Source organism: Vulpes lagopus, chromosome 8, assembly GCF_018345385.1.
Source record: "Vulpes lagopus strain Blue_001 chromosome 8, ASM1834538v1, whole genome shotgun sequence".
Classification (NCBI taxonomy): domain Eukaryota; kingdom Metazoa; phylum Chordata; class Mammalia; order Carnivora; family Canidae; genus Vulpes; species Vulpes lagopus.
The window spans coordinates 73658089-73685658 of NC_054831.1; the positions used below are offsets into that span (position 1 = coordinate 73658089).

At 35.5% G+C, this 27570-nt stretch overlaps 1 protein-coding gene across 2 annotated transcripts in view; it reads left to right on the plus strand.

The window, feature by feature from the left end:
- UPF2 (UPF2 regulator of nonsense mediated mRNA decay) overlaps positions 1–27570 on the plus strand; it is a 103586-nt gene that overhangs the window by 20529 nt on the left and 55487 nt on the right. For both annotated transcript variants that reach the window (XM_041766607.1, XM_041766609.1), the window contains exons 5-8: positions 1376–1573; positions 9877–10026; positions 11530–11633; positions 16477–16562. In XM_041766607.1, coding sequence (XP_041622541.1) covers positions 1376–1573; positions 9877–10026; positions 11530–11633; positions 16477–16562 — 538 coding nt within the window. The remainder of the gene's footprint in view (positions 1–1375; positions 1574–9876; positions 10027–11529; positions 11634–16476; positions 16563–27570) is intronic.

Below are 27570 nucleotides of genomic sequence, written 5' to 3' on the forward strand. Positions count from 1 at the left end.
CTTGTAAACATTTGCTGATATTAATCTTTTAAACATAACCTAACGTGTTAAGGTGATAAATGTTAGTTTTATTTAATATTATCCTGATTAGTACTGAAGATTCTTTTCATTTGCTCTTTACCTGTTCAGAGGCTTTATCTAGTTTTCTACTGGGATTTTGGTCTTTGGTTGTAGGGCTTTTTGTATTATGAGTATTAATTTCTTTATACGAGGATTGCCATTATTGCCTTCTAGTTTGCCCTTTGCTTTTGTTTATATTTTTCACTAAACAAAAGTTATAAATTTATCAGTCTTTTCCCTTATAGCATATGGATTTACTGTCCTGTGTTTAAATGTATTTGTTGTAAGGCATTTAAAGGAGTGTATTAGGGAGCCAGTGTTTTGTTGTTTTTGTTCTTGTTTTTTTTTTTTTTTTATGAAATGAATCATTTTCTTATGGTTATTTTTAATCTACATGATCATTCTCCTACTTTACAATTCTTGTTAGTAGAGAAGCACAGTAAGAAGAAATTCACAAATGATCTCGTGATCGTGAAGTTAGATAATAATTTTGCTGTTCTGAGTTTAAGAATTTATAGTTGTATGTAAAAGGTAGACTGTGTGTATGTGCATATATGTGTGCAAATATATGCATGGTTTTCTGCCTTCTACTGAAATATCTGTATATTTCTTCATCTTTCCTTCCATTCTTTTCTAGTTATTTATCAGTTGACCATTTATAGTAATCTGCCTTGTACCACAGATTATATCAGAAGGAGAGATGCTTCTTAATTAAAAGTTTATGATTTACTTTTGGGGCACATGGCTGGCACAGTTGACAGAACATGTGACTCTTGATCTCAAGGTTTTGAATTCCAGCCCCACATTGGGTGCAGAGATTACCTAAAAAAAAAAAAAAAACTTACTTTTTTTTTTTTTTTTTTGGTTTACTTGTGAAGATAATTATAAGTAGTACGGAGGGTTGGGAGTCATGGAAAAAAATTCTTCATAGGAAATGTGGATGTTTTAGGGATGGCCAGGCTTATGTATTTTTCATATTTTGGTTTTAAGTTTCTTGGGTAGACCTATTATATCAAGTGGGTACTTCATCTCATATTAACTGCTTAAAACATTTAAGAGAAAAAACATCTTTTTCATATGCTGTCCTCTAGTCTGTCCTGGTTTAGAGCTTTACTTAAAGCATAAATTATAATTTGATGTTAAAGATGGTTACATGAACAATCCAGAGTGTTTGTTGATTGAAGAAGCTTCTGTTCATTGAAACACTCAAGATTCATCAGTTGTAAAATTGAAAATATAAAATATCTTGTTGATAAGTGATTTTGCATGCTACACCTGAAATGGTTTTAATTCCCTGTGGCTTATTTTATCATAGAGCATGGGCCTGGAATTGATATCTTTACACCTGGTAAACCTGGAGAATATGACTTGGAAGGCGGTATATGGGAAGACGAAGATGCTCGGAATTTTTATGAGAACCTCATTGATCTGAAAGCTTTTGTTCCAGCCATCTTGTTTAAAGATAATGAGAAAAGTTGTCAGAATAAAGATTCCAACAAAGATGAATCCAAAGGTAAATTCTAAACAATAAATTTTTACATTGAGTGCTATAAAAATTAGGTTCAAAATAGTATTTGTAAAATTATTTTTTTAGTTACTAGTTAGTATGAACATCGAGTCTTTAAATGAATGACAGAATGTGGAATGGAGCATGAAAGGCTGATAAACGACATACTTTTAGCAGTGCCAAAATTTTAATGTTAATATGAAATAATTTGAAAATGTCTGTTTATAATGTAATGAATTCATGTGAGATCTTGGTAAGATTTGAATTTCCCCCAGTTGGATCGATAGGGAAAGTGTTAGTTCTGTAGTGTTCTTTATCTTTAAGGCTCTTTCTAGGCCAGATATCCCTAGCTCTTGGTGAGAGAGGGTTGCATTAGAGAAATCAGAAGCTTTGAGATCATTGACAGAGTGGGAAGTCCTGAATGCCAGTCAGCCCATGCTTTCTAAAGGGAATTCTAATTCGGCCAAACTGTAGAGGTGGAGGGGAGATGGGAGAGAATGGTGGCAGGGCTTTGAAGAGATAGCAGATAATTTTTTTTAAATGTACTTTTGTATTCTGATATACTTACTAGGGAACTCCTTTAAAAAAATAATAGCTAGTAATTTGTATTTAGTAATCACTTCATGCCAAACATCATTTTAGCACTTTATAAGTAAAAAAATTAATTCTCATAGTCCCTGTGAGGCAGCTGCTATGGTCCCTGTTTTCAGATGAGGAAACTGGTACAAAGAGGTTGAGTAACTGTCAGGGTTAAGTAACTTACACAGCTAGCACGAGGTGGACCTGAAATTTCATCCTTGTTAATGAATGACTTGGGCCCTTAATTACCATGTTATATTGCTTTTTGAGTTATGTTAAGATTAGTAATTTATGTACCTGACAGTAAAACTAGAAAGTAATACTCTTAGCTTTTGATGTACAAGTAGTTTTTTTATATAAAAAAACTATTATCTTATTAAATAATTCATGAGAGACACAAACTGAGAGAGGCAGAGACATAGGCAGAGGGAGAAGAAGGCTCCCCCGCAGGGAGCCTGATGCAGGACTCGATCCCGGATCCCATGATCATGACCTGAGCCAAAGGCAGGCGCCCAACTGCTGAGCCACCGAGGCGTCCCAATGTACAAGTATTTTAACACTTCTAGAATATTCCATCACTCCTGTACCCATTAAGCGATTTCTCTCCATTCCTCCCTTACTTTAGCCCCTGGTAAATAGCAGTTTGCATTCTGTCTATGGATTTACCTATTTCTAGTGTTTCATGTAACTGGAATCACACAATGTATGCTCTTTTGTGTCTGCTTTTACATAGCATCATGTTTTGGAGGTACATCGCATTGTGAGTTTGTCAGTACTCCATTCCTGTTAATGGTTGAATTAAGTTTCGTTTTGTGTGTATATCACAAATTGTTTTTCCATTTATCCATCAGTGGACTTTTGAGCTATTTCCACATTTTGGCTGCTGTGAATACTGTGAATAGTGCTGCTGTATGTTCTTATCTGAGTCCCTATTTTCAGTTTGTTGAGTATACACCTAGGAATTGCAGGGCTGTGTGGTAATTCCATTTTTTTTTTCATTTTTTTTTAAATTGAAGTATAGTTGACATACAATATTGTTTTAGTTTCAGGTGTACAACATTATGATTAGATAATTCTGTATGTTGTATGGTGTTCACCACTATAAATGTAGTTACCATCTGTCACCACACAAAGTTATTACAATAACCACTGAATGGGAGAGGATATTTGTAAATGATACATCTGATAAGGAATTAATATCCAAAATATATTTAAAGAGCTCCTACAAATTAACACCAAGAAACCAAATAATTGGATTTAAAAATAGAGAATCTGAATATAGGTTTTTCTGAAAAAGACATATACAGATAACTGGCCAATAGACCATGAAAAGACGCTCCATACCACTACTCACCAAAGAACTGCAAATCAAACCCACAGTGCAATATCACCTCCCACCAGTCAGAAAAGACAAGAAATCACAGGTGTTTGTGAGGATGCGGAGAAAAGAAAACCTTCATCCACTGTTGGTGGAAATGTAAATTGATAGTACAACTATAGGAAACAGTATGGAATTTCCTCAAAAAATTAAAAATGGAAATACCATACAATCCACTAATTCCACTGTTGGGTATTTCCCCAAGGAAAACAAAAACAGTAATTTGAAAGGATATATGCATCTCTATTTTTATTGCAGCACTTTTTACAGTAGCCAAAATGTGGAAGCAAACTAAGTGCCTGTTAATAAATGAATGGATGAAGAGGGTATGGGGTATGTGTGTGTGTGTGTGTGTGTGTGTGTGTGTGTGTGTATATATATATATATATATATATATATATATAAATGAAATGTTAGTCATAAGAAAATAAAATCTTGGGTGCCTGGTGGCTCAGTTGGTTAAGCATCTGCCTTTGGCTCAGGTCGAGCCCTGTGTGGGGCTCCTTGCTCAGTAAGGAGTCTGCTTCTCCCTCTGCTGTTGCCTGCCCCCTTCCCCCACTCATGTTTCTCACTCACTCCCTCTCAAATAAATAAATAAAAGAATAAGACCTTGTAATTTGCTAGAACTTGGATGTTGTTGGATGGACATAGAGAATATTATGCTAATAAGTAAAGTAAGTCTGACAAAGACAAATAGCATATGATTTCACTTATATGTGGAATCTGAAAAACAAAACAAATCAAAAGAAAAACAAAAAAAAAACAGGAACAGGTTTATTAATACACTCAGCAAACTGGTGGTTTCCCAAGGGAAGGGCTGCAGAGGGATGGAAGAATAAGGTGAAGGAGATTAAGTGATACAGACTTCTATGTTTAACTTTTAGAAGAACTCCCAAACTGTGTTCTACAATGGCTGAGTCATTTTAATATTCCTACCGGCCATGTACTGGGTCCCAGTTTCTCTGCATCCCCACTAGCACATGTTATTACATGATTTCCCTTTTCCTTATACCCATTGTAAAGATGGTATTGTGGTTTTCGTGATTTTCCTCATGACTAGTGATGTTGCATAGCTTTTCATGTGGTTGTTGGCCATTTATATATCTTCCCTGGATAAATGTCTTAAGTCCTGTGCCTTTTTTTAACTTAGTTGTCTTATGAGAATTTTTTTTTTTTAATGATTTTATTTACTCATGAGAGACACACAGAGAAGCAGAGACATAGGCAGAGAGAGAAGCAGGTTCCATGCAGTGAGCCTGATGCAGGACTCGATCCCAGGACCCTGGGATCACGACTTGAGCCAAAGGCAGACACTCAATCACTGAGCCACCCTGGTGCCCTGTAATGAGAATTTTTAAAATATTCTGGTACTAGACTTATAAGACTTGCAAATATTTTTCCCATTCTAAGGATTGTCTTTTCACTTTCTTGATAATGTCCTTTGACTTTTTAATATTAGACTTCATTTTTTGACCTGATTCAGGTTCACAGCAAAATTAAGCCGAGAACACACAGTTACCATGTCCCCTGTCCCCCTACATATGTGCAGCATTCCTCACTGTCAATGTCCCCACCACAGTATGTAATAACATATCATTATCGCCCAAACACAAAAGTTTTTAACTGAAAAATTTTTTAGAGGATTAGCTTTGTGAGTTTTTTTTGGCATATATAATATATATATTAAATGAAATATGGGGTGGTGCTAGTTAGAATACTAATTAGAAGAATAATAATACAATTTATTTTTATAACATTCTTCAGAATCTAAAGTTAAAATACACTGTGAAAATTAGGCTATTTTTATGAAAATGGTAGTTGAGGTCATCCTATGGTGGGAACACTTTACAAGTGGCCCTTGTGGTGCCATAAAAATATACAAATTTCTTGGTTAATCTCAAAGATGTTCTTTTTTTAATATATGTATATATGATTTTATTTATTTTGAGAGCGAGCGAGTGGGCACAAACGGGATGGGGGAGGGGCAGGCAGAGGGAAAAGCAGATCCCTCCACTGAGCAAGGAGCCTGAGGGGCTTGATCCCAGGACCCTGGGATCATGATCCAAGCTGAAGGCAGACGCTTAACCCACTGAGCCACCCTAGCACCCCTCAGAGGTGTTCTTATGTTAAGATAAATTTTATTCTGTTTTTATGAAGAGCACTGTTGAAATATTTCAAAAAGTATAAAGAAAACATACATAAAATGCTCATTTTAGTTACCTACTGTTCAGTTTTGTAAAAGTTTTCAGAAGGCATCTCCTCATATATACAATTGAAGCCCCAAGTGAGGAGTAGTTTCTAAAGCATTAGTTACCTAAGTATTTCTTCCAATTTTAAGGATTTGAAAAATGTGTATGATTTCTGCCATCGTCTAAGTTTTTCATAGCATACTTTCTGTTAAAGGTTACTCTGTACGTGCTATACATAGAGTAGAAATATGGTGTGGATCAGCTGGGTCTCTGTTTTAGTAATATAAGTGGTCAGTCATAGGAACAGTAATAAGAAAGAAGGGGGAGGGATCCCTGGGTGGCGCAGCGATTTGGCGCCTGCCTTTGGCTCAGGGCGTGATCCTGGAGACCTGGGATCGAATCCCACATCAGGCTCCCGGTGCATGGAGCCTGCTTCTCCCTCTGCCTATGTCTCTGCCTCTCTCTCTCTCTCTGTGTGTGACCATCATAAATAATAAATAAATAAAATTTTAAAAAAATAAAAAAAAAATAAAAAAAAGAAAAGAAAAAGAAAGAAGGGGGATATATATGGTCTTAACCTATAGAAATAAACCCAAGCATGACCAGATCAGATTTGGTGACTGGCTAAACAATTGAACTTATTAAAAGAAAATACCCTTTTGTTTGGTAGAGGTATTCTGTGGATAAAAACTATAGGACAGTTTATATCCGCAGCTGGTTTGAACTTAAGACATCTTTCTTTGCCTTTCATTCTTACCAGCTTGATAGAAAATTAATCTTCCCAAACTGTATCCCTGACCCCTGAAATCACTAACTTAAATATCGCCTTATACCTCACTTAAATATGTCCTTATACCTCACTTTCTCAGGTCCCCCTTCTGCCTTTTTGAGACTTATTGCTTGGCTCCCTCAATGTTTTTTCCTTTCCAGTAGACTCCACCTGCCTTCACTTACCTTCTTTTCTTTTTCTTTTTCTTTTTCTTTTCTTTTCTTTTCTTTTCTTTTTTCTCTTCTCTTCTCTTCTCTTCTCTTCTCTTCTCTTCTCTTCTCTTCTCTTCTCTTCTCTTCTCTTCTTTTCTTTTCTTTTCTTTTCTTTTCTAAGATTTTATTTATTTATTCATGAGAGACACAGAGAGAAAGAGAGAGGCAGAGACACAGGCAGAGAGAGAAACAGGCTCCATGCAGGAAGCCTGATGTGGGACTCGATCCCGGGTCTCCAGGATCACGCCCTGGGCTGAAGGCAGGCACTAAACCACTGAGCCACCCGGGCTGCCCACCTTCTTTTCTAGATTGCATGTATATATCTTTAATATTTCTCCTGTGCATTCTTTCTCCTGTCTTTCATTCCTAAATCCCTGTCAAGTTCAGCCCTGGACAAATTCAGTCATCCACCATATTGGTTTCTGTATCCACACTGTTTGAGCTCTCCTAGATAGCTTGATAACTTGATAAACTCGTGGTCACCAACCTCAATCAGGTCCTCCACACTGCATGGAAACTTGACAGCATCTCTATCCTCAGCTCACTGTCCCACATTCTATAACACATTTTCATTCTTTCTCCTGTTTTCGTTCTGCTTCCCTCCTTAGCAGAGGGTGATGTGCATTGTAGTATTTCATAGAGAAGATGGAAACCATCAGAACTCCCTCAACGGTGTGCCGCTTCTGATTTATAAATCTGCCTGTCTTAGGGCTTATAGAATGTTTATCCCCTGGGTGATCAGGTGAACTTTTACACCTTCTATTTCAGACCACTCTGTCTTCTGTTCTGAGTCTTGTCTCTCTCTTTCTCTTGTTGCAATCCATTACCATACTTTTTGATCTCTTTGGTATTGAACTCTCTGTCTCTCTCTCCGTCTACTGGATCCTTAATCTCAGTATTCACACATATTCTCATCTTTAAAAAACAAGACAGGTTGGCTGAGTTGTTTGAGTGTCGGCCTTTGGATCCTGGAGTCCCAGGATCGAGTCCCACATCGGGTTTCCTCCATGGAGCCTGCTTCTTCCTCTGCCTGTGTCTCTGCTTCTCTCTCTCCCTCTGTCAAACAAAATAAATAAATTAAATAAATAAACAAACAAACATACATTGGGAGTACTCTGAAACCACCCCTTGTCCGCTACTGTCCTGTCTCTCTTTTATTCAGTCCTCTTGAGGGACTGTTCACTTTCTTACTTCCTCATTAGTCTACTTCAGTCTGTCTCCAGCCTCACTTCTACCCTGAAACTGTTTTTGCCAAAATTCCCAATCACCTTCATGTTGCTGAATCTCATGGGCAGTTTCCACTCTCTGTGTCATTTGCTCTCTCAACCCATTCAACAGAGTTTACTATGTCCTTTGTGGAGCATTTCCATTTCATGGCTTCTGTGGCACTAAACCTTCCTGACTGGTCTACAAATGTCCGTGTCTTTCAGGGTCAGATAGAAGAGGAAGGAGCAATCTGTAGTAATCAAGTCTGATTAATTCAGCCTTTTACATATATCTCAGATTGGTTTTGTCCTTACTGCTACTATTCTGATCTAAGGTACTATCGTTTCTTAGCCTGGATTGCTATGTGATACTTCCTCCCTGGCTCCCCTGGATTTGCTCTTGCTCTTGCTGCCTTCTGTTCATTCTAAAAAGTTAATTTTACTCTCCTATCTTTTAATGGTGTTGCATTTATTTGGAATATAATGTAAACTTGTTAATATTGTCTCTTGGACCCTGCATAGTTTGGTTTAGGTCTTCCTGTCCAATATCTGATACCACATTATCCTTAGTTTTTTCCTCTTTTCAGTGTCTGCAACAGAACAGTCCTCTTGTTTCAAGGGCCTTCCCTCATTGTTGCGTGCTTAGAATCCTCTCCTCACATGTACCTCTGACTCCCTCATGTATATTAATTTAATTTCTTTGGCTAGATTGTGCATTTCGTGAGAGCCACAGTCACATTTTAAACTTTTTGTGAATGTTCAGCAGCTTGGCATAGCTTTGAATATACAGTGGCTAGTCAGTAAATGTTGGTTTTTTGATAGCCAGACATTAGAGAATATTGGGGAGTGACTATATGCTCCACATGGGCAGAGGTTTTCGTCTGGTACAAAGTTGTATCCTTGTTCTTTAGAACAGTAGTTTGGATGTAGTAAGAATTTAAGTGTTAGTTGAATGACAGGGTGAATGAATGAGAATTGTCTCCAGTAGAGGCAGCAAAACCAATTCATATTAATTAGAGCTTTGATTCTTCGAAATATGGGATGGCGTCATGTATCAGTAAAACATTCCTGCTTTTGATGCAGAAATTATGAGATTAGAGACTATAAGAGAAGATGAGGCTGAGAAATATAATAGTTTCAGTTGATACCTGAAGTCTGTCACTCTTTTAAGCATAAAGTCTTGAACTCAGGTGTTTTGTTTTTGTTTTTTTCAATAAAAATTTTCAAGCACAAGAGTAAGGCTAGTACAGTGAACTGGCAGTTACCAATCAGCCAGCAACAATTATCAACATTATGGCAAACTTGTTGAAATTGAATTTAGTTCCTCTTTTCTTTTTTACCTTTTATCTTGAGCCTTATAAGCAACTCCTGGCCATTTTCCTTTGTTTTGATGGATTTTTTTAATTTCCCCTGACATATAAATTATAAGGATGTTTCCTTAATTAGTCTTTTTACATCTTGTTTTTCCTATCTTTCTAATTTATCTTGTGTATTGTTGGTAAGTCAGTTTTTACATCACTTCACATTTAAATGTTATCTCCTGCTCATGACCCAGCAAAGCTCATCCTGTGTAAAAGAGAAAGTCTGAACTTGTCACCATGGAGTTTGAGACCCACCTTAATCTGAGTTCGCGTTATCTAATCAACTTATTTCCCTCTCATCTTTACTACAGACCCTCGTGCTTTGTATGTCTCCATCTGTCCATCCATCCATCCATCCATCCATCCATCCAATCTATCCATTCCTTCAGTTAATAGATGGCATATAAAATCCAAGAAATTATGGTATTTGTTCTCAATAAATATACTACATTTTATAAAATCTGAGCATATTAAATATATCCTCAAGTTTATTGCCAAGTATATGGGTAGATTCTAAGACAAACGATGCAAATTTTCTAAATCCTTATTTATTTTTCGTGGCAGGAGATCAATACAACTTTTAATTCAGAGATACTGTTTCTTTGTTTTCAAATAGAGGCAAAAGAACCTAAGGATAATAAGGAGGTATCAAATCCTGATGATTTGGAACTGGAGTTGGAGAATCTAGAAATTAATGATGATGCCTTGGAATTAGAAGGTGGAGATGAAGCTGAGGATCTCACAAAGAAACTCCTTGATGAGCAAGGTAAGTGCTGTTTGCCAACGATTTAATTTTTGATTAATTTTTTTACACAGAGCTTTTGCTTTATTCTTTAATTCTCTGTTTTCCTGTTGTTTCCAGGCCATCACTTTTTTGGAATTTGATTTAGAACTGAAACACATGTCCGTATAATGTGAATACACACTTAAATGATCATCTAAATTCTGAATATCTTAATAGATATTTCTTCTACTTTTTTACTTGCTAGTTTGCCCTGAATTTACTTTAATTCTATGGTATAATCTTTACAATCTTAGCATAAAAGTATTTGAAAGTTACTCTAATGGTTGAGAGGTAAAAAGACAACTAGTAGATGGGTTTATCTGTTGTAATTTTATTTGTCTTTATAACTGAGTAATGTTTTGTATTTAATAATTAAAAATGTTAATTATTTCATAAATACTATTGGGTTTTTTATTAGGACTTTTAAAAATTGAAGCACAATTAACATATAGCCTTTTCTGTTAGTGTCAAGTGTACAATATAATGATTCAGTGATTCTGTATATTACTCAGTGGTCATGATAAGTTTACTGTTAATCCCTTTTGTCTATATCATCTGCCTCCCGACCTCCCTCCCCTCTGGCAACCACCAATTTATTCTCTGTATTTGAGAGTCTTTTTTGTCTTTTTCCTTTGTTCATTTGTTTCTTAAGTTCCACATATAAATGAAATCCCATGGTATTTGTTTTTCTCTGACTTACTTCACTTAGCATTATACTCTTTAGGTCCATCCGTGTTGTTGCAAATGGCAAGATCTCATTCTTTTTTATGGATGAGTAATATTTTATTTTATATGTATACCACATCTTCCTTATCCATTTATTAGCTAGGAATTTTTTGTTAGAAGGATACTTTTGTCATTATTGCTTATTTCTCTATTGGGTGCATTGTTTCCTACTGCAGATTTTCTTTTCTCCATGTCATGAAGGGCGGGTGGGCATGATTGGAGGCTGCCCTAGGCCCAAATTCTATCAGTTAGTAACATCAAAAGAAAAGAGAGTCTCTCACACTGTCTGTACATAAGTATCATGGAAGGATTTGGCTAGTCCTGTGTCATGGTTGCCTGTGGCTAAGCAGAAGCTGATGTGCTGTGCTTTGGATGTGTCCTTCCCTATCAGAATTCCATGGGTTGCTTTCAAAGACAAGTGTGATGGGAGTGCTGTTATTTGAAGACATGGGGGAGGGATGCTTTAGCAGATAAAAATAACAAATCCACTATAAAACTACATGCAATTTATGTTTAAGTTTTTGAGACTAACGCGAAAGTTTGCCTTTTTATATTCGATATCTGGAAGACTGTAGTGTCTTTGGAGAGATACCCAGACTTTAGGGTAATAGCTCAAAACAGCCTTCCATTTTTTTCATCAGTAAGAAAAACTCTAGATTATCTATTTCCTATATAACTTAATGTTTCTATTCATGTTTCTCTGTATTGTCTGTATACATTTTCTTAACCTATTTAAAAATTAATTTGTTATTATGTTAGAACAAGAGGATGAAGAAGCCAGCACTGGATCTCATCTCAAGCTCATAGTAGATGCTTTCCTCCAGCAGTTGCCCAACTGTGTCAACCGAGATCTGATAGACAAGGTATAATTGTTATGGATTAACTTTATACAAGCACATAGACCTTATGGGATAGTTCTAATTAGGAATGTCTGTGGGTTTTGCACTGTTTTAGCCATAGAATGAACATTTCTTCAAGTAAAATCTTACTGGGAATCCAGATAAACAGAAAATTGGAGCCAATTTGTAGATGTTCTCTTTGAATGTGGAAGTGTGTCTAGAATCCTGTTGGCTTGACACTTCTTCCCTTCATGTAGGGACCCCACAGTGTGGAAAATATGGTTTTAGACCAGAAATCCTTGAAGTATGCTTTGTCAATTCCTGGAGTCTTCAGAGGCGCTTTCATGAGGTCTATAAAGTTAAAACTCTTCATACCAATACTAGGGTCCCCCTAGCCCCGCCTTTTCATTGTTTTTGACATTTGCAAAAGCAACTTGTAATTTAGTATGAGTGGGTGCAGTGGTAGCAAACTGTACTCTTAGCCTTTGTATTCTTCACTGCTACGCATTTGCAATTAAAGAGTGCTACTTTCACTTAAGAATCTCCTTGATGATTCTATAAAAGTTTGTGATTTTATTTCATTTCAACCTTTGAATGCACATCCTTTTAATCTGAAAAAATGGGGATTGCATGTAAGGCACTTCTGCTTTCTCAAGGTTGTCTTGAGAAAAACCATTTGTGTGATTGAGTTGCAAGCTGAACTAATTCCTTTCTTTCATAGAATACCATTTTTACTTGAAAGAAGTGATGGACAAACTTATTTATTCAAACTGGGGTTATTTAGCAGACAGTTTTCCAACATGAACAAGGCGAGCATCTCACTTCAAGGACAGCAACAAAGTATTAACGAATGAGTTGAAGTTTTCACCAAAAGTTATAATTTTGGGAAACTTAGGTCTACCACCATAAGCGTGATACCTTCACAATTCTTTTCTGAAGAGATTTTATTGGTGAGACTTTTCTGGTGAAATTGGCAGTGATATTAAATAATATAATTTTAAATATATAATATGTATGTGTTGAAGATCTGCATAGCTCAGTGAACCATTGTTCTAAGTGCATGACAGTGTTTACAGAATTCTTGCGTGGATGTTAAAGATTCACTCAAAAGTGCAAGATAGACCAATGGATTTTAATGTAACGTAGCATGAAAAATTGATTTATATGGTTTTGATTCCACATTGCAATTAACCATTAGGAAGCTACCACTTGTCAAGTGTATTTCGGTGTATTATCAAAGAATATCTACAATTAGTGGAAAGTATATTAAAATACACCCTCCTTTTCCAGCTGGATTTGCTTCATTTACTTCATCCAAAAAACAAAAACATCATAACAGATTGAATGCATAAGTAGATACAAAAATCTAGCTATCTTCTAAAAAAAGTATAACTTTGTCACTAATTTTTTTTTCATTTTGAAAAGTATATAGTTATTTCTTTAAAAAAAAGTAACAATAGGTTTATTGGTATTTTTAAGTGAAGTAATATTTTAAAAGTCTCAGTTTTAATTTCTAACACAGTAAATGATGTTAAATACAACCTATATAAAGTTCTTTCAGGTCCTTAATTTTTGAGAGTATAAAGTAAAGACACCCAAAGTTTGAAAACTGTTGCTTTAAGCCATTTTTTTTTTGTCATAATGGTTTGACAGCCTCCTATAGAGAACTATAGAAGTTACGTTGTTCTTTAACTTTGAAAGCTCATTTAGTCCTCCTCCAAATCATTTAGAAGTATTTTAGTAACTTTTCATGTAATCAAGTAGACTTGAAACTCGGTTTCCAAATTGGCTTACTTCTTAAAGTGATTAGGTCAGTGAACAGTTTTCAAGAACTTAAGTTTGAAATATGATTGAAGCTTTCCCCTACCAAATTTTCATATTTTCATTTATGTGGCATAAACAGGATGACAGATACCTTGACACTCCTGCTCCACCTCCATACCCCAGTTTGAGTACTCTCATGAAAATTGAAGGTGGGAAGGATCTCATTGGTTTTGTATATAGTCATATTGTTGTGAGTTTGCACTATAAAGTATACTGTAGCGCTCAGCTCAGTATTAAGAGCTATCAGGTTTAGCGCTGCCTTCAGCCCAGGGTGTGATCCTGGAGACCCAGGATTGAGTCCCACTTCAGGCTCCCTGCATGGAGCCTGCTTCTCTCTCTGCCTGTGTCTCTGCCTCTCTCTCTGTGTGTCTCTCATGAATGAATAAAATCTTAAAAAAAAAAAAAAAAGAGCTATTGCCAGTAATGACTGCACAGTAAATTCTGAGTTAACCGTCTGAGAGTCAGAAGAAAAATAGGAACCACTCTTCTCTGTTGGACTCCAGTGGGTTCCTCTGGGGAGTCAGCATACTCATGAAAGGAATTTCTTCCATATACATTCACAAAGGTCCAAACAGCTTAAGAAGGAAAAGTACTTGGGAAACAGAAAAATCTAAGAATTCTTTGAATTCAGTAATTATGTAACAATGTAGAGACCAGAGTGAATGGGGATCCCTGGGTGGCGCAGCGGTTTGGCGCCTGCCTTTGGCCCAGGGCGCGATCCTGGAGACCTGGGATCGAATCCCACGTCGGGCTCCCGGTGCATGGAGCCTGCTTCTCCCTCTGCCTGTGTCTCTGCCTCTCTCTCTCTCTCTCTCTATGTGACTATTATAAATAAATAAAAAAATTAAAAAAAAAATTAAAAAAAAAAAAAAAAGAGACCAGAGTGAAGATTTCTTTTAGGTAACTTCTGTGAATAATGTCATTTATGGTGGTGTTTATTTTTTTTAATGTGTATTTCTACATACATTTAATGATCATAAACATTTATTTTTATTTAATAAAATAAATGATTGTTGAACTTTCATTGATCTCAAATGTTTTGAAACAAGTTTTCAGAATACCGCTTATTGAGTTGTCAATCAGCAGTTGTTCCTCAGGCAGATACATACCACCAGAGAGACTCCTTTTTTTCCATTTTTTCTCATAGGACAGGACTGGATAAATCTAAGAATTAATATATATATGAAACTTTTTTCTTATTAATTTTCTGAAATTTATTAATTTTTACAGTTTTTCTTTTTATGTTGTCTTTTATTTATTCTATATATTTATTGAACCCCTACTGTGTGTTAGGCATTGACATGCTTTATGGACTCCTAATCTGTGGAGAGTTTTGAACATTGTAGGTTTTTTCCTACCTAACTGTCCTTTGATTATTGTGGTAGGTGAAGTGATATTTCCTTCTCTGTCTTTATAAAATTTATTTAGCTACAGTATGTAAACTATTTACATATTTTAAAGGACAGTGTTCTAAGGTAGTTATTGAAATATATTTATTCATGTTTTGTAATTTATGGTGAAACATAAGCCATTATTGGCCATTTAAAATGTTTCTTTATATTTTCAAAAATGTTGATTTGTTTTTTTTGTGTGTGTGTGTGTAAGAGAGAGTGAGAGAGAGAGATTTTCCAGTGTTAACCTATTTTCTGAGTACATGACTTTGGGGGTTCTATTTATTAGGTCCAGAATTTTTCAATGTTTCATATGGGTGAATTGCTTAAAGGGCATTTTATTGTACTTTTCTCTTTTCTCTTTTATTACTTAGCTATGATAGATTTAGTGTCATAAAATGTAAGCTTTAGTAACATTTATTATACTCTTTTTACAAACAGAAGAAAAATTTAAATTGATTTTACTCTCTCGACAAATGTTGATGTAAAATTTTGATCTTGGTGAATACTTGCAATGTGAATTAGTGTCCTGGGTTGAATCTAATTAGTGTTCCATTTCTTTTATCAAAGGTTTAATCAAATGGGAGGTATTTTAGTGCATTCTGTCCATAGTGAAGAGTAGAAGTTCTTAATAGATCTGGGAACTCTGTGGATCTTGTATGTGCATCTAATAGTCAAGAAATTATCAGATTGAGGATTGAGATTAATAATAATTGTTACTCATTACATTACATATGAACCTCTATAGAAGGACAATATTTGAGAGCCTAGCCTCAGAAGTATATTTAAAGGTAGTTTATTCCTTTTTAAAGTATAATTTATTTTTCTTAAAACACATATACTGAAAATCCTTAACATTTAAAAAATATACATGTCTATATTTTAAAAATACCAGTTACTCATATTTTTGCTTTCCAGTGCCTTCCTAGAACACACACCTTTCCCAGCTTTTTTTATGTACTTGTATGTCAGTCATAGTGATGAAGATATTAATATGCACTTCTTTGTTACTGCAGTATAAAATGGATACTGTACTAAATAACAGTTTTGGGTATTTATTACAGTCCTGTGATTTGGTTTCTTAAAGTAATTGTCAAATCTGACTCTTGACACTAAACTAAACCTTTTTAGTCAATGCTGAGGCACTTACTTTTACAGGTTCTTGAGAATAATATATGCCTTTCTCTCATTTCTAGTTTTATCCTTGTTCATTTTTGATTATCCTTACTGACAATAATTTTCTGGGTTCCTGGTAACTATTTTTGCTACTTTTTAATTCTGTCCGAATATTTTTCTGATATTAATGTTGATTTACTTGACGTCAGTAAACTCAAAGGCACTAATTGCTGTTTCATATAATTATTTGGCAGATAATTCATGGTAGCTCTTCAGTCTCTTCCCACTTGGGGTTCTGTTTCTAACACTAGGTTGTAATTAAAAAGTCTGTGAGACGTATTTTTAGATCTAAAAGGAGAAGAATTTAAGTTTTAGTGATCTTTTAGTTTGGCATATGCTCATAATACTAGTGTTCTAAAACCATTTTGAAATGTTTAGGAGCAAGTAGAAGCCCTTTGTAGCATGCGTGGTTTTTGCTTTCATTAGTTAAATTAAAAAATATTTTTAAGGAAAAAAGTTTGCTTTTTCTCCTTTAGGCAGCAATGGATTTTTGCATGAACATGAATACAAAAGCAAATAGGAAGAAGTTGGTACGGGCACTCTTTATAGTTCCCAGACAAAGGTAGGTACTAAAAGACAAAAAGTAATTTGTTAGTATTTTTACTCTATAGTGATGACTGTAAGATAAATGTCCTTATTTAATATCTCTTTAAAAATATGTATTGTCAACAGACATCATTGTTTTCAGTATATTTTCTAGAACTTGTTGCTCATTGATTTCCGTTCTTTTGTTCATTAGCTCTAGTGGAAATATTTCTTCTGATGCTTACCTATTTTTTTTTTTTTAAGAGAAAATATTTGAGAATAATAGTAACTTTTTTTTTTTTAATTTTTATTTATTTATGATAGTCACACAGAGAGAGAGAGAGAGAGAGAGGCAGAGACACAGGCAGAAGGAGAAGCAGGCTCCATGCACCGGGAGCCCGATGTGGGATTCGATCCCAGGTCTCCAGGATCGCGCCCTGGGCCAAAGGCAGGCGCCAAACCGCTGCGCCACCCAGGGATCCCAGAATAATAGTAACTTAAGAATTCTAATAACTTAATCATTTCTAGAAGCAGTTGGTTTACATTTTTGCCTCTGAGGAGAAAAAAATAACAAAAGGTATATAAATTTTTTGGAGAGTTTTTATTTTGTATAAAGATCAGACTAATTGAGTGTATCATTTTTACAGTTGTATTTAGATGAAAAGTTCTTGTTTTTGTAATTATGATAGTTTAGAATTAAAAGTTACAGTAGTGATTATGTTGCTAGTAATTCAAGAAGCATATTTAGTCGCATAATGCTTTTAGAGAATAGTAATTCTATAAATTACACTAAATTAATGGTCCCTGAAATATGGAGGACCACTCAGACCATTGACCTTAGGAACCTGGAGGAGATGCCTTTCTGTTTATTCAGCAATGGATAATTAAGTAATTTTGGTAACTATTATGATGATTACATACAACATGGCTAATGTAGATACTTTCCCCAGAAGGTAAGGGTTCTGAGCAATTTCACTAAAGATTTCTTAAGCATAGGGACACCTGGGTGGCTTAGTGGTTGAGCGTCTGCCTTTGGCTCAGGGCATGATTCTGGGGTCAGGGATCAGGTCCCACATTGGGCTCCTTGTTGGGAGCCTGCTTCTCCGTCTGCCTATGTCTCTGGCGCGCGCTCTCTCTCTCTCTCATGTGAGTAAATAAATAAAATCTTAAAAAAAGATTTCTTAAGCATAGTTTTGATTAGGTCCATTTGTTGGTAGAAGCCCATGATTTCTTGATGTAAGATTTCTCAGTGAAACCAAATCACTACCTTTTTTTCCTTTCATACTGGTTTTTAAATCTGCCAGCGTCATTAATATGAGCATTTGATTTTTCATCTTAGTGGGACAAGAGAGATGGAATGTGTTAATAATAATAATTAAGAGAGAACGTCATTTCATCAAATCTGAGGTGACATCAGTTATGAGGCACATCATTATTTTATGTAAAAGTAAGAAAAAATACTGCCAGTTATTTTTAAGTCCTTAATTGTGAGACACATCCCACTTTTATGTATTTGCAGGTGGGAAAAACTAAGCCTGCATTGATGAAAATTCAAATACTGATTTTTTTTCAAGTGAAAAAAGTGCTTCTTTTCTTTACTTATACAATGGAATATTTGTTTTCAGATCTTTTTTAACTCTTTTATTTGAATGAGGAAACATGTATTAATTATTTGAACATATACAACAGAATAATCCAAAGTTAGCAAAAATAAAAGGCATTGTTTACAAAAGAAATCATGCAATGATGTTTAAGTAGTTTACTTATAAAAAAGCATTGTGTCTCCCTGTGTACCCATTCTGTCCTACTCTACCCCCGTAAGAAAGTCTTCAAAAACTACATATTAGTCTTTGCTAGTTGTATCCTTTATAACTCCGTTTATCTGCTTAGCTCTGTGAATAGTTGCAAATTAGATGTACTTGGAATCTGTTAGAAATGTAGACTTAAATGTAATAGAAGTGACAATTGATGGTTTGAGAGACAAAGGTAAAGAGACGAGTACTTGAAGTGTATAGCATGCTAGAGCCATGAGGAAGAGACCTATATATAGTCTTATATACCTGAAATATGTAAATACAGTCATTTAGGTTTTTTATAATCCACCTGAGTGATCAGCCAAGATTAAATTATGTTCTAAATTTTATTCATTTATTAACTAATTCATTAAGAATCTACTGTATTCTGTGATTAGTGCTAGAGATAACAGTGGTGAACAGGACAGGTTAGGCTCTTGTATTCACACAGCTTACAGTTTGGGAAGAAGAAAGACAAAGACTTCTAAGTGCAGTAACCAGGAAGAATCACAGCGTGCTTTGAAGTACATGGCAAGTGGAACTGATTGATTTAGTTTGGGGAGTCCAGAAAGACTGCCTGGAAAAAGGGTCATTTAATGTGAGTCTTGAGAAAAGAATTAGGCCAGGCATGACTGGGGAAAGAGAACTGTAGAGAGAACATTCTGGTGGAGGCAGCTGAGTATGTGCAGAGTTAGAGACAGGAAAGGTTTGCAAAAACTGCTTCCTTGGTTTCTCTGGACATTGTTATCTAGCCTAAGCTCCAGGGATGGGGCTCTCTTTACTTTATCTCCAGTACTCAATATTGGACAGGTAGAAGGTGATAAAATTACATCATATTTAATGCATTTTTTTTGTCTAGCCCCCCTTCAACTTCAGTCAAACTTCTAGCCACTCTTCCTCTTACAAAAGCCTGATATGCAATGATTTCTTGAATACTCTTTGCTCTCTTTACTTCCAAGCCTCTGTTTTCTAATGTGTCTGGGATATTCTTTATTTTTCCACTGAAAATCTGTGGCTCACCGTTTAACTCTTAGACTAAGAATCGTCTTCCCTGAACAGCCATCCTCGTTTCCATTATGTACACATGGGTGCTCTTGTAGCACTTTCAAGAGAATTTATTCATACAAAGAATCAGGCACGTAACCCAGTGTGCTGTGTCATCTGTATCCCTACCAAACTGTATAAACTATAGGCTCTTTAAAAGGGAGTTCTGGAGGGGCACCTGGCTGGCTCATTCGGTAGAGCATGTGACTCTTGATCTTGGATTGTGAGTTTGATCCCCACATTAGGTGTAGAGATTACTTAATATAAGAGTTCTGGACCTTAAAAAAAAAAAAGTTCTGGATCTTCTCATTTTGTAAATTTTCAACACCAAGTATAGTTCTGGTAGGTGCTTGATGATACTTGATGAATTAATGTTGATTGTATGCAAATCTAAAATTTCATTTTAAAAAATTAATACATTTATAAGGCTCAAAACCTAGAGGTTTAAAACATTGTGTGCCTGAAAATATCTTTTCTATCATTGTCTCTTTATACCCAATTTCCACTTTTTCTAGTTGGAAACTGTCTTGATTCTTGTATATTCTAAGTTTCTTTTTCATGTACAGGAAAATACAATTATAAATTCTTATATTTCCTGTTTTTTTATACAAGGGTAACTTACTGTACCTTGTCATTCTGAATATTACTCTTCTCATTAGCATATCTTGCGGAGCTTTTCATATCAGTATATAAAGATTTCCCTTGTTCTTTTAAAGCTGTAGTGTTTCTGTTTATGGGTGTACTGTATTTAACCATTTTGGACATTCTAGTCTTTACCATTATAGACGGTGCTGTGTTTGTACTTACCTTTTCTTTTTTTCTCCTCTTGAGCATGTCAGCTAATGGTTTACTCATTTTTGTTTTTCCTGCCAACAACCACCCCCCAAAAAACAGCTTCCAAACTATAATTTATTCTACTGTTTTGCTATTTTTTAAAAAAGATTTTATCTATTTATTCATGAGATACACACACACACACACACAGAGAGAGAGAGAGAGAGAGGCAGAGGCACAGGCAGAGGGAAAAGCAGATTCCATGCAAGGAGCCCGATGCGGGACTCGATCCTGGAACTCCAGGATCACGCCCTGGGCTGAAGGCAGGTGCTAAACCACTGAGCCACCCAGGGATCCCCAGTTTTGCTATTTTGTTTTTTACTCATTATTTTTGGCTTTTGATCTTTACCGTTTTCTTCTCTCTTGGTTTCTCTTATTCATTTTGTTAATTTTTTTTGGCATTTAGCATATTGTCCTCTGAGAATGATCTTAGCTGTATCTTGTAGTTCCAACATTTGGCAATTTCTATTTTTATGTTTTTTAGAAATTCTCCAATTTTAGTTTGTATTTCCTTTTTGTTCCCTAAGGAGGTATCTGAGAGAGTTTTGAAATTTCAGGTAGTGAGACTTTTTGTTTTGTTGTCTGACTTGGTTAATAATTCATATTTTACTGTACTATGAATAGAAAATGGACTTTTCTTTTTGGAATTTTTTGAAATTTTGTTTATGGCCTATTATATAGCAATTTTCATGAACATGTCACAAGCATTTTTTCTTTTTTTAAGATTTATTTATTTGAGAGAGAGCATATTGGGGGGGGGGGAGTCAGGGCAGAGGGAGAGAATCTTGGCTCTTCAGACTCTGTGCTGAGCAAGGAGCCTGAGGCAGGGCATCCCATGACCCATGAGATCATGACCTGAGCCGAAACCCAGGAGTCAGACACTTTACCAACTGAGCCACCTCTCACAAGCGTTTTTGAAAAGATTACATTCTTTCTTTATATGGTGCAGAGTTAAATGTATTGATCAGGGAGATTTACAGTAGTAAGTAACTTTTATTAAGTTCTCCCATTTTCTTGACTTTTTTCTCTACCCAGGGGTTCTGGGCAAAGAGAGGTGAATTAAAGACTACTGTGATGTATGGTGTTTTCCTAATTACTACAATTTCAGCTTTTTGAATATTATTGTTGTATTATTTGGTATGAAGATAAAATGTACACCTCATTGTGGATTGCACCTTTTATCACTATAAAGTGTCATTCTTTGTCTTATTTAATGCTTTTTTGGCCTGAGACTACCTTATCTGGTATTAAGAGTACAGTTTCTAATTTCTTCTACTAGCATGCTTTTCCCTTCTATAGTCACTCTTTCAAAATTGCTTTATTTTAGTTGAGTCTCTTGTATATTCTGGACTAGAGCTTTACTTTGTTATCTGTTCTAAAAATATGTTTCTTATCAAGTTAGGGTATTTATATGTTTGGTAAGACAGATATGATTGGTCCAAGTTCTGTTATATCATTTCTTTTTGGCTTAATTTTTAAAAAGTCTTTCATTATATAATCTGTTTATATTGTTTAATTTTTATACATTTGTGGGTATATGTATTTTTTGATTTGAGGGAGATTTGTATTTTTATTTTAGTAGTTATATTCATAATTATAGGTTCACTTCATGATCATTTATTTATAGATAGCCCTCGTTGTTCCTACCACAAGTGATAAATTAGCTTGTGTTCTCTTCCTTTCTTCTCTTCTCCTCACCCACCTGGTATTGGTCTGTAATGTTGTCTTACTTAACATTTTCCTTTTTCAGCATTAAATGTGCTTATACTTGTGTCATTTGGTTTGTCAGCTTAGGTTGTTTTGTTTTTTTTTGTTTTTGTTTTTTTGTCAGCTTAGGTTTAATGTTACTTCACTCGCCACACTATAGACAGGCAAGCAGCAAACTTAACCTGACTTTTCATCTTTTCCATTCACCCTCTTCTTGTTTTTGTCTCTGTGTTGATAGCTCATCCTGATAGGGAATATAATATCTACATCCTAATTTGTCACTCTAACCCCCTCGTTTATTTTATCTTATTAGTTCTACAGTTTAAAATCCTCCATGCCCCCACCAACGCTGTTTCTCTGGTTTCCTCTGTTATCTCTTGGTTTGCTGAAGTTCATCTTCTAATTTTGCAAGAAGAGTTCTTGGGGGAAAAATATCCCTTGAGTTTTTATATTTTATACATTCAGAGTGATGTGTCTGTGGATTTCTTTCTTCTTTTCTTTCTTTCTTTCTCTTTCTTTCTTTCTTTCTTTCTTTCTTTCTTTCTTTCTTTCTTTCTTTCTTTCTTTCTTTCTTTCTTTCTTTCTTTCTTTCTTTCTTTCTTTCTTTCTTTCTTTCTTTCTTTTTTCTTTCTGATTTTATTTATTTATTCATAAGAGACACAGAGAGGGGTAGAGACAGAGAAGCAGGCTCTATAGAGGGAGCCTGATATGGGACGCGATCCCAGGACCCCGGCGGGATCACGCCCTGAGCCAAAGGCAAATGCTCAATCGCTGAGCCACCCGGGCGTTCCTGTGGATTTGTTTCTTGAAAGACAGCTTAGCTGGTTGTAGGATCCATGGCTCATACCTTTACCCTCAAATACCTTTTAGGTGTTAACCACAGTGTCATCTGGCATTTGCTATTACTGTGGAGAACCTGGAGGCCAGCCTGCCTTTTTCCTCTTTCTCCTCTGTAATTGACTTGGTCATGCAAATGGCTGCCCAAATAATCTTTTTCTAGTAAATCCAATGGCTTTCCTAGGATGAAGATGCCTTGGTGTTGATCATTTTGGGTCATTCTCCATGCCCTTTGAGTTTTCATATTGAATACTTCAGGGAAGTTTTCCCTGACTTTTCATCTTTAAGTATATTTATTTATTTATTTATTTATTTTTTTTTTTCATCTTTAAGTATATTTAAATAATTGTTCTGTTCTCTCTCTCTTTTTTTTTTTAGGTACTTCAGTTATGTATATGTTGAATCTCCTTTGCTTATTTCCAGCTACCATATTCTCACTAATCACTTTTCTCAGTGTCTTTTTTTTTTTTTTAAATCCTCTTTTAGTCACAATTCTGCAAAGTCTGTTCTCCCCTGTGCTCTCTTCCTCATTTCTTCTTTTAGGATTCACTTAGTATTTTTAAAATCATGGCAAAAAGTTTGGCCAAAAGTTCATTTATTTTGTGGTAATATTTTTCTGGTAAATTTTGGTATATTTTAAGGAAGTTTTCCTTTTCTTTTCCCTCTTTGTTTCTCTATTTTTCTTATTTATTTTAAGTAATCTGTATTTCCATTGTGGTGCTTAAACTCATGACCCTGAGACCAGAGTGATCTGAGCCAGCCAGGCACCTCCCTCTATTTTTAAAATAAATTGTGGTTAATAATATTACTAAATAGATTTTGAAAATGTGCCCTGTTTGGATTAGTTCTCTATTCACTTTTCACTTGTGATTTCTGCCATCATTTACCCATCGAATCTGGGTTGTTTGGTAGCTCCATTCAAACTTCATGCAACATTTGAGTTTACTCTGAAAAATGAAGTTTTACAGACTTCATCTTATATCATTGCCATAGCTTCCAGGATTGTTGTGGCATGAGAGGACAGTGTGTGAACTCAGCTCATTCCTAGGTACCTTGAACAAAAAGTGACACATCATTTTCACTCAGCCCAAAGCCTAAGAAGACAATAAGGACATTTGGAAAACGTAGAGAAGGACATGGAGCACTCGGGTAGCACTATTGCCTTTGATTCAGATATACTCCTAGGGATTTGTTTGGGGGTCATTATGGTTTTTATTTCTTTAGTAAGTTACTGAAAATAATAAAAGATAATAAGTATGGTGTGGCTGGTAGAGGGCAGTCTTTTCAACAATGAAATTCATAAGTAACATTGAATATTACTCTATTGGCATTTCTGTATTTTATATACATTTAATGAAGTAAGTTATAGAAAAATCTCTAATTTATGTGAGAACAGATGTCTCATTTTTCTGCTTTTCTAGTGTAAATAGTACTCTCCTGTCTCTTCTAAAGATTTCAGTGTTTAGCTAAAACATTGCCTTTTTTATGTTTCTGAGGGTACTTGGAAAGTCAAGGCCTCTGTTTACACATCCTTAAAATGGTGTATTAGAGTCTTGACTCAGTTGCTATTTCCTAGTCTGTTGACTGTATATTTTTATTGATTTGGAAAAGCCTTTAATTTTGAATGGGTTTTGTTGTCCTTAACCTCCTGACATCTTTCTACCTTACCTGCAGTATTTGGCTTGTCCTGAGGATTAGAGCTTGGTCTCTAGGGAGGCTGGAGTAAAAAGATAATAGTCAAGTGCCAGTAAGTCTCCTCTCATCCTGTTTCTCATTCCCTTTCTTCTTCTCTTTCCTTTCTTTTCTCATAGACTCACAAACTGTTCTCCATCTTTTATTCATTTTATTCATTCCATCTTAAAGAGATGACTGATCCCCTTCAAGGGGAGTGGGAGGGAGAGGGAACAAAGGTTGGTCTAGAGTGTGCATGCCAGAATATTCTCCTAGGTAGCCAGTTATTCTTTGAGCCTCTGGACTTAGGGACAAGCTGGGGCACTAGGGAAAGAGGCGTGAGGAGATTCTTTACACCTTGTTTTAGCTCTTGCTCTTATCTAGCCTCATTGTCTACAGTGCCTCACTAGACCCCTGAGGATCCCTTTGGTAAGGTGCATCTTTCTTTTCATGTGGTATTTTCTCTCCATTACCCTTCCCAAAGGACATGAATTCTTTTGAGTGTCTTTATGGCCAAGATTCCCTCCTTCATCCAGCCCCTCCCGCCTGTGCTGAACAATTAATGTGCTACCAAAGTCAGAATGAATGATTTCATAGTTGCTTGAGTGCCTCTGACTGTGAGGCCCACAGATTTTTAAAAATACAATGGATCCGTGAACAACATGGGGGTTGGGGCACCAACCTTCTGCACAGCCAAAAAGTCACATACAACTTCTTACTCCCCCAGAACGTAAGCCTTACTGATAACATAAACAGTTGATGAACACATAGTTTGTATGTTACATGTGTTATATATTTTTATAATTAAGGTAGAGAAAAAATGTTATTAAGAAAATCATAAGGAGGAGAAAAATACCAATTACAATATTGTACTCTATTTATCAGGGGAAAAAATCCTTATTTAAGTGGACCTGCACTGCTCAAACTTGTGTTCAAGGATCAACTATATATGTTTCCCCCACCATCCAAAAGTAGAATGTTTATATGAAACCTTTTTTAAGCTGAAATGGTATAAAATAGTAATTACCATTAATTTATATGGAAAAGTCTTTGAATGTGCCCAGACTCCTCCTCCTCCCCAAGAAAAAAGCCTTTCTTAGGCTTTTCTGATACCTTGGGACACATCTTGGCAAAAGAATGCAAAATAAATCTAGGTAAGGCACAGATGCTCTCAGACACACAGTTCAGAGCTATGGTGCTTTGATGCCAAGCTGTTGAGTGTAGCTCTTGGGGATGGAGCTTGGCTGTGCCACTCTTGGTGTGCAGCACCTCTGCAACTGTTTTTCTTCAAAATCAGCACCAAACACTATATTTACTTTCCCCCTTTTCATAAAAGTGAAAAATCTTCTCTGGATTTTTTTCAGTTAGCAAAAACAGGTAAAATACAAGGCTGAAGCAAAAGCAGAGTGATATAACATGAACTTTTGAAAGGCAGGGGATCTTTATATATGTCTGGTTGAGAATTTGGCTGTCTTACCTAGTCTTAAACCTCTGTTTTGGTTTAGGAAGCACTAAACTAGATAACTTTGAAGGTTCTTTATAGATCTTTTCTTTAAAAAAAAAAACAGCTTTATTGAGATGTAATCACATACTATACATTTGCACATTTGAAGTATACAATTCAGTATTCTAAATAAATGCACCCATCACTACAGTCAATTTTTAAAACATTTTTATCCTGCCCACAGATACAGATAACCTTCTTTCTCTTAGCAGTCAGTCCTGTACTTTCTCTGCGTACCCTTTTTCCTGCCCCAAGAAACCACTAACCTGCTTTGAGTTACTATGGGTTTGCCTATTCTGAGTATTTCATATAAATGAAATCATACAATATGTGTTTGTATCCAGCTTCTTTCACTTAGTGTCATGTTTCCAAGGTTCATCTATGTTGTTGCCTGTATTAGAATTTCTTCCTTTTTAAAAGGCCGAATATTCTATTGTGTAGATACACCACATTTTGTTTACCCATTTATTAGTTGATGGATATTTGGATTGTTTCCACTTTTTAGCTACTAGGAAAAATGCTGAACATGACCAGGTTTTTGTGTGGGTATGTTTTCATTCCTTTTGAGTATATATCTAGGAGTGAAATTGCTGTGTCTTATGGTAACTCTAACATTTTCAGTAATTACTAAACTTTTTCACAGTGGCTGTGCTATTTTATATTCCCATTAGCAATGATGAAGGCTCCAGTTTCTCCATATCTTCAAAACACTTGTTACTGTTCCTTTTTTGCTCATAGCTATCTGGTGAGTTGGAAGTGGTATCTCAACTGTGATTTTGATTTGTGTTTTCCTAATGGCTGGTGGTTTTAGGCATCTTTTCATGTCCTTACTTTCTGTGTGTAGGTCTTCTTTGGAGAAATGTCTGTTTAAATCTTTTACCTCCTTTTTAATTATGTTATTACTGAGTTGCAAGAGTTCTTTTATATGTGTGCCCTATCAAATACAACTTGCAAATATTTTCTCCCATTCTGTGAGTTGTCTTTTCACTTTTTTGGTATCACTTGTAGCACAAAAGTTTTAAAACGTGATGTCCAGCTGTACAACTTTTCTCATCTGTACAGTTTTTAAAGGTTTGGTCTAAAAAGGTGTTTTAACTTTATTCTTTCCTCATTAAATAGTTGGTTAAAAAAAATCTTAGAAGCCTGGCACTTTTTTTAAAATAAATTAATTTTTTATTGGTGTTCAATTTACCAACATACAGAATAACACCCAGTGCTCATCCTGGGTGCCCGTCACCCATTCACCCCCACCCCCCGCCCTCCTCCCCTTCTACCACCCTTAGTTTGTTTCCCGGAGTTAGGAGTCTTTTTCTTCTCCCTTCCCTTATATTCCCTTTCACTGTTATTTATATTCCCCAAATGAATGAGAACATACACTGTTTGTCCTTCTCCGATTGACTTACTTCACTCAGCATAATACCCTCCAGTTCATCCACGTTGAAGCAAATGGTGGGTATTTGTCGTTTCTAATGAAGCCTGGCATTTTATCTCAGCTTATTGAAGGGCTCCACAGAAATGAAACCTACTAGACATTGCTTTAAATATTTCACATCATTTTATAGTTAATTTGTAATATAATACTCATAAATTGAAATTTCATATGAAGGGTTACATCTTAGGTATATGTATGTATCCACCACCAAGATCAAGCTAGA